The sequence below is a fragment of the Gossypium hirsutum genome, chromosome A06 (assembly GCF_007990345.1).
Source record: "Gossypium hirsutum isolate 1008001.06 chromosome A06, Gossypium_hirsutum_v2.1, whole genome shotgun sequence".
In the NCBI taxonomy this organism is placed as follows: Eukaryota; Viridiplantae; Streptophyta; class Magnoliopsida; order Malvales; family Malvaceae; genus Gossypium; species Gossypium hirsutum.
The window spans coordinates 16,762,144-16,770,234 of NC_053429.1; the positions used below are offsets into that span (position 1 = coordinate 16,762,144).

General features: G+C 30.1%; 1 protein-coding gene across 1 annotated transcript; it reads right to left on the reverse strand.

Annotated features, from left to right (window-relative positions):
- Positions 1-5,062: 5,062 nt before the first annotated feature.
- LOC107962715 (probable pectinesterase 53) lies at positions 5,063-7,783 on the reverse strand. The gene is made up of 5 exons (XM_016899197.2): positions 7,312-7,783; positions 6,831-7,020; positions 6,546-6,752; positions 6,209-6,444; positions 5,063-5,324 (listed from the first exon to the last, which is right to left on the reverse strand). Exons 1-5 carry the CDS (start codon positions 7,674-7,676, stop codon positions 5,177-5,179), a joined length of 1,146 nt encoding a protein of 381 aa, XP_016754686.2. The 5' UTR covers positions 7,677-7,783; the 3' UTR covers positions 5,063-5,176.
- Between the last annotated feature and the right edge of the window lie 308 nt (positions 7,784-8,091).

Sequence of the window (8,091 nt, forward strand, 5' to 3'; positions counted from 1 at the left end):
GTAAGAGTTTTTTGGCCCGGGCCCGAATTATATATTAATATATATTTATTTTATTTTTAATCATTTTAAATTTTTAATATAACAATTTTTTTATTATATTATCAATTTGTATATTGTTTTAAGAATTGTTTTAGTATCATTTTTATTTGTTTTAATATTTTTTTTATGTTTTTAAATATATTTGATTTATTATATTTTTAAAATTTTTTATTTAATGAAATAAGCAAAAAAAAAGTTAATATGGGTTGGGCCGGGCCAGGCCGGGCTCGGGCTTAGCAATTTGATTTCGGGCCAAGCTTGGACAAATTTTTAGGCCTATATTTTGGGCTGGGCTGGGCCCGAGCCTAGTAGACGGGCCTAAAATTTTGTCTGGGCCTGGCCCGAACCCGGCTCGGCCCGACCCATGATCACCTCTACTACTATGGGAATTACGAGATTTGATCAATGAAATGGGGCGTACTTATTGATCTTGGATGAAAAGAAACAAATACTTTCAATAGGGGAATTGACGACCGGAAGAAAAACAATTCAAACGAGAATTGACTTTGATTCGAGAAGCAAAAATAATTTCAACAATGGAGAGAAAATATTTTGCAAAGAAGAAGATGAAAAAGAAAAATGGAGAAGAAATAAGGAAAAAAAAAGCAAAAACTCAGTAGAGTTTGGAAAAGAAAGTTATAGTTCAATTGTAACTAGGAAAATGGGGTTAAATACCTAGGATTTTCAAACTTTAGGGGGCTACATGATAATTTACGCCTGCTGCAGAAAATAAAATGGATTTTGGGGATTTGGGTGACTCAAACTCGAGTATAAAAAGGGGAGATGTGTATGTGTAACAATTAGGCCTAAAGTTTATTTCTAGTTAAAATTTCACTCCTAACAATATATATTTTGGTAATGGTTTTTATCTTAGTTTGTTGAAATTAAAAAGAAAAGAAATGGGAGAGGAGTGACTTGAATATAAAACCTCTATGGAATACTCTAACTACTTAGCCATCAAACCTAAGTCATTTTTTTTATTTAATTATTTCAATTAACTTTCTATATTTTGGGGCGTGACAAACGATGTTACAATTTTTTAAAATTCACATAAGTATTTTAATCAAAATAAAGTATTTAGACTTAGAGGTGTCCATGGGCCGGGCCGGGCCCATACAAAAATTTAGGACCATTTTCTAGGCCCGAGCCTGGCCCGGCCTGAAATATAGGCCTAAAAATTTGTCCAAGCTCGGCCCAAAATAAAATTATTAAGCCTGAGCCCGGCCCGGCCCAGCCCATATTAATTTTTTTAACTTATTTCATTAAATTAAAAATTTTAAAATATAATAAATCATCAAATACATTTAAAACAAATATTAAAATAAGAAACAAATAAAAAAATTATATTAAAACAATTCTTAAAACAATACACAAATTGAAAATATAATAAAAAGTGATTATATTAAAATTAAAAATAAAATGTAAATATGATTAAAAATAAAAAAATAAATTTAGTATATAATTCCGGCCGAGCCTGGGCCAAAAAAGTTTTACCCGAGCCCGACCTATTTTCTAAACGGGCCTCATTTTTTTGCCCAAACCCATATTTCGGGCCTATATTTTTTTCCGAACCCTCTCATTTTTCGGGCGGGCTGGGTAGCCCGGCCCATGCACACATCTAATTTAGACTAACTAATGACATTATAAAAGTTGAAGTACAAAATTATGTAAAAATTAAAGTATAGAGATTAAATCTCAAATTTGAGTAAAATATAAGGATTAAAACTAAAATTTAACCATTAAAATTATTGGGATTAGAATTAAAATTTAGCCATTACCTTGTCATGTCAAAAAAGAAAAAGAAAACGTTGGGCATGTGACTGAAATTTAACCATAAAAATTAGAGGTGTTGGAATTAAAATTTAGCCATAAAAAAAATTTTGAGTGGAATATAGGGATCAAAACTAAAATTTAATCATAAAAAGGAGATAGAAAAATTAGACATGTGTCATGTAAGGAAGGCATCAGGGCTATAGATTTAAGTGAAATATAATGATCATAATTAAAATTTAATCATAAAAATTTAGAGGATTAGAATTGAAATTTAACCAATATTATCTTGTTATGTAAAAAATAGAAAACAAAAAGAAAACATTAGATGCATAGATTGAGGTGAAGGCGACAATCAATTGAGGGATACTTCGTCCAATTCGGATTATGGGTTCATTTTGCAAAATCAGCCCCCCAAAGCTCATAACCTCTGAAGTTTCATAGCCCACAAAATTAACCCAATTTGTACTGTCCGATCTACTATAACTTCTAGATTCGGTTTTCATTTTTAAAAATCATGCATGAATTTTAACCGATACGGGTTTAGACAAAATCGCATAATATTAATAAAAATTAAATATTTATTTTTTTAGTTAAATTTTTCTATGTGGATTATTTAATATACAAATTTTATAATATAAAAATTATTAATTAAGGTTTTGTTTGTAATTTGAAAAATTAAATATTGAATTTCTAGTATTGAATTTATATTATAAAAATAGTAGGTATTATGTTGTTTCATAAAAAATAAATGATGATCTTTAAAAATTATTTATTTTGTATTTTTAATGTTATAAACATAACATTTTATGTTATTTTGGATAGTTTTGATATAATTTTAATATTTTTTACAAAAAAAATTATTTATTTTAAATATAATTTTAATATTTTGAATTGGGTGTAATTTGAGCACATTAATTACACTTTTCAATTCTCGAATTGGAATAATCACATGGTAACGACAGACAATTACACTTAATCTAATTATCTTATGACTTTCTAAACATGTCCATACATAATTTAAATTTAAAATTTTATTTTTATACAACAATAATAATATTATAATTTTAGAATATGTATTTTATTTTTTAAAATATAATTATATGTTAATTACTAATATTATTTAAATAATTTGAAATTTTTATTGATTAAAGATAATTTTCTATAGATATTGACCTACTAATTAACTAAATTACATAATATTTATTATTAATTATTTATACATGGCTAATGATCAATTGATTATTGCATATGTTTAACATTAGAAAAAGTATAATTAAACAAATATAGAACGCTAGAACAATTAAATAAAATTACTTACGATTTTTGTTTTTATATTGATTTTATTGGTAATTATATTGTTAGATGCTTTTTTTTGTTTTTTACTCACGCATTATATACAATGATTTGATTTTAGGTTTTGCTACTTGTTTGGAGATGTTTCCTTAAGTATTATAGATAATTTTTTTACAATAGTAATTAATAATTTTTTAAAAATTAAATTATGTGGTTGTGTAATTACAATTTATATTATCAAACATGACAGAAAATTAGGATATAATTACACTCTATTAATCAAACACGTGTAGGAAAATTACAAGAACATTGCAATTACTACCCTATTAATTGCACTTTCATTCAATTATTATGTGTTGTCCAAACACACTTTGAGCGATGAATAATTATCCACCTATTTATCTTATTCAATTTGAAATTTTGTATTAAATTAAAATTTAAAATATGTCATAAGTCATTGTATTTTTATTTCTAGGATTTTAGTCACTCTACTTTCAGATTTCAAAATTCAAGTGCAATTATTAGCACTATTAAAATTATTTTGTTAAATTTAGGTTTATTAAAACGTTATTTTTTTAGTTACATTACTACCAATAAATTTAACAAAAAAATCCATAATACTAACAATTAAACTTGAATTTTAAAATTTGAAAATAGAAATCAAAGTAAATTCTATGACATAATTTAACTTAATTATTATTTTTTTATTTCTCAAGATTTCTACAAGAACGATTCCAATAATTAATTAAAATTTAATATCATTATAAAAAAACATTTTAAAAAGTTAAACACTTTAAATTTCTTATTTAATGAAACGAAAAGTTTACACCATAATTTGAAATAATTATTTAAAAAACATATAATTGAAAATTTTATTTTATTTGGCAAAACAAATCCCATTTCTTCTTGTACTTTCTTTTCTTGTTAAGATATTTCAATTCTAATTTTTGTTATTTTAGATTTTGGGATTTTGTATGAATTGGGATATACATTAAATGAAATTTGTTGTCAAATTTTTCTAACATCGACACACCTCCAATCACTTAGAAAATGAACCTCTAGCATGTTAATTTATCTCAACAGGAGTTGGATTCTCTAGGAGAGTTTGAAAGTGCGTCTTAAACCATATCTTGGATTTTTAACAAACACTCTTGTTATCAATAACCCATCGCCAATAACGTAACATTGTAGTTTTATTATATGGGAGATGAAAAACATAGGAAATTTAGACCTATTTAAAATATGAGTTAGGTTCAGACTCAAATATTCAAGGTTTGATCCTATCTCAACCTGACTCATTTTCTATGTTTAAAATATAATATATTAAGTAAAGAATAGAATTAATCACCCAACTATTAGTGTGTTTCTATTTTGGTTAGTTTCCATTAAATAGTTAACGAAAGCGATGATGTAGTATTTTCTAATTAGTATAATAACACTTATTTATATATTTTATTAATTTAATCTTAATTCTAAATAATTCAATAAATTTAATCTTTTACATTTACAAATTCTATCAACTTGATGCTCAAGTACATATAATTATATATAAATTATATATTATGAAAAAGTAGAAAATATTATATTATTTGTATAAATAATTCTTTTAGATTATTATTATTCTTATTATTATTAGGTAAATCATGGTGAGTTGTGGCTCACGTGACATGACATAGGGCTTAGGTAGGCTCAACACGTCCTTCAAAAGCTAAGATCTCTAGTCAATGGGCCTAACATTGGTAGCTGGCATGAAGCCTACCGACTTCCCTTATTTTTTAAATCTATGATCTTCCTATGTCACAGGCACCCAAGATGAAACTTTAGCTGCTTGCCTGTTTATTGCAGGCCGAGCCTCCAACTCCATCCTAGCTTTCCCCATTATTCAGCAATTGGGTTACTTTGATAACTTTTTGCAACCAGGTCATCATGCAAATGGACTGATTAGAAAAGAAAGATTTAGCTATGGGTTCCAAATTCTAATTATCGATTTTATCATTGATTATAATATTCTTCCTTCATGTAGAAATGTATTATTTTTGTTGGTTAGATTGTACAAAAGCTTCTTTGATGATTACAATTTGATCCATTCGGAGCCATCAATGAAACTAAGAGAAAGAAAAGGTTTGGCTTCTTCATCTGTCAGTTCTCTTGACCATGAAACCCTGCCTGCAAAGCTTGCCCCTGGTCCAGTGCATTTGTACTGCCCATAAAACACAGTCCTGCCAACCCACATAAACCAACCACATCAATACAAAATTACAGACTTTAGCACCCCATCATGCATGCGCATGCTATATAGCTTCTGCAATCTTTGCTAAATTTATATAATAAACTTTAGCACCGCTCAGCACTAGAGTTAAGACTGGCGTGCCTCTTATCTTTTATAATCCCCACTATTGCTACCTAATCTAATATTTTGGGTGGCATTGCTTACGCCTTTCTTTCTTTCTTTGCTTCTGCATAATGCAGTACACGTAGATTTTACAGATCAATCAAAGGAAAAGCACACAGTTTTGAAGCTCAGGTTCCTAATTAAGTATTAACCGCCCTAATTTCTTGTCCTACTTGTTTGCCAAATATATAAGCCTAAATTCTCAACAGAACAGATGAATGTTATGGTCAGGAGAATAAACAACTATTTATGCTTTCATTTAAAATAAAATAAAATTTAAATTTAAAATAAAATCAAATTTAACATTCATCTAATTATAAAACAAAACAAATTTAAGTATTTTAATACTCGAGCTAATCAAATTTTTATTTAAGCATAGAGTAAATGACGAAAAACTTAATTTGCATAAGAAGAAATGATTATATGAAATTGTGATTTCACGTCATCTATATCCTTTTCCATTAGGAGAATGACAATTAGATTTTTACTCCTAACTTTAACATTTTAAGTTAGATTTGAATTTTTGGATAAGCTGACAAACTATACCTAAAACACCAGCCATGCATCCACTACTACTAAAGTGGGTATATATATTTTATCCATTAACATAACCCAACAATTTCAGTGTTTAATAATTATATTTGTAGATGAAAATATGTGTATATTATATGCATGCATGAAAGAGAAGTGTAGGGGAAAGAAAGAAGTTACATTTCACGGCTAGGGTCGCCCCAGTTGTACCAGCCCTTTGGAATGATAATGTTGTCCATATAAGTGTAAGCAAAGATCACCCTGGAAAAAGGACCCCATGCCCTCCCTAGGTACAGTGCCCCCGACCCCGTGACCTTACAGTTCACAAAAGAGAACCCCGTGTCGTCTAACATACTCCCTCTTCCTTGTGCTGTTACGGCCCCTGTTAACGTCGCTATTGCATGCACGTGACACCCCTGAAATAAACACATCCCACTAATCAACATATCATTCTTTCTTTCTTTTTTTTTTTTGTATAATATGTACTTATATACAGGTCGGGAATTAAGTTACTAACCTCAAAGAGGGAGAGACCATTGCCAAAGATGAAATCCACTGAACCTTCAATGTAACAATCTTTATAGTAATGTCTGCCCAAGTGATCATAGAGGGTGTCTTGTGCTCCCAGGAATTTACAGCCCAAGAAAGTAGCTGTATCTGCAGATATCCTAAATGCTACTGCTTGTTTCCCTACTGCTCCTGGTGGTGGCACTGGTGTAGTGTTCTGCACCAGTATTTGATTTTGCAAATAAGAACCTAATTACATTGTAGAATAGTTAAGAAGGCTGATTAATTAAGTTACCTTGAATGTTATGTTTTTGGCTATAAAATAAGGGGAATTCACAGCAAAAGTTGCAGAAGCATAGGTTCCCAAAGGTTGTCCTCTTGGTCCAGGTGTTTGAGCTGTGTCTCCCCATTGGACAATTGTTTCATCTGCTCCTGATCCTTCAATGGTTATGAAAGATTTCAATGGTGGAATGTTAACCTTCTCTCTGAAATCAAATCAAATATATGTAAATATTTGTTAATTTCTTAAAGATAGTTTGAAAGACAAGATTGGTTTGAATTAGACTCTTTGGTCAAAAACCATATCAGAAGGCATTTTGATCAGGTAGATAAAGACAAAATTGGAAATTACATTCTTGTGTCTGTATGACAGTTTCACATTGAACAAGAATTAGCATACAAGTGAATGTAGACAAACTCTAGAATCTATATATATGTGCAGAGAAGCATAAGGACAGAGTAAAACTACAAATGAAGGAAAGCCACAAGGAACTCACGTGTAAACCCCTGCATGGACCTTGATGACCACTCTCACAAGATTTACTGAAGGAAGAGAATCAATGGCATCCTGGATAGTGGTGAAGTCTCCTTTGGCCGGATTCTTGTCCACAGTGAGAGTATAAGAAGGGAAAAGCTTGTTCTTTGCTGTCTTGAAAACTGAGTGATTAAGGCTACCAACAAATTTGACCCACTGCATGAATTGCTGCTCGGAGCCATTGGTTCCCGTCATTGTTGATTGCCTGTGGCTGTGCTTCCCTTTAGAGCTTCTGAATCTGATTCCTTTGGTATGACACAATGCATGGCCTGAATTCAATAGAAAGAAAATGAAGGTAATGTACAGAAAACGTTGAAACTTTGACATGGTTTTAGGAATAAAAGGAGAATGAGAGAGCAAAAGGGGAATGTAATATTAGAGGTTGAGTGATGAGAGTGGCGAGTTTCTATCATGTTTATATACAGCTTAGTTGGTACTTTATCGTTAGTTGGAAAAAGGTCTATATTATAAAAATATTGTTGTTGAAATAGAGAGAAAGAGAATGAAAGAAAGGTAGAGGTCACGGGTAGACAAACATGTCAAGAGTCAAGAAGAGAGAAGGGATATATGTGGGGGGGGGGGGGAGCAAACAATCTAGGCCACAAGAGAGGACCAGGTTGCACTTTTTTTGGCATATAATGAAAACATATTTTTCCTTGTCTTAAATGAAATCTATTTCTCTATCAGCTCTTTCTTTATTGCTGTTTGTGTTGTAATGCCCGTGAGTGGTCTCTCCTTGTCC

What these genes read in the sequence shown, in the direction of transcription:
- LOC107962715 (XM_016899197.2), bottom strand. Translation starts at nt 7,676, where the DNA reads ATGTCAAAGTTTCAACGTTTTCTGTACATTACCTTCATTTTCTTTCTA. An exon ending in CCAAAAACATAACATTCAAG is followed by an intron (nt 6,753 to 6,830) that starts GTAACTTAATTA and finishes ATACTGGTGCAG; the next exon opens with AACACTACACCAGTGCCACC. An exon ending in GGCGACCCTAGCCGTGAAAT is followed by an intron (nt 5,325 to 6,208) that starts GTAACTTCTTTC and finishes GTGGGTTGGCAG; the next exon opens with GACTGTGTTTTATGGGCAGT.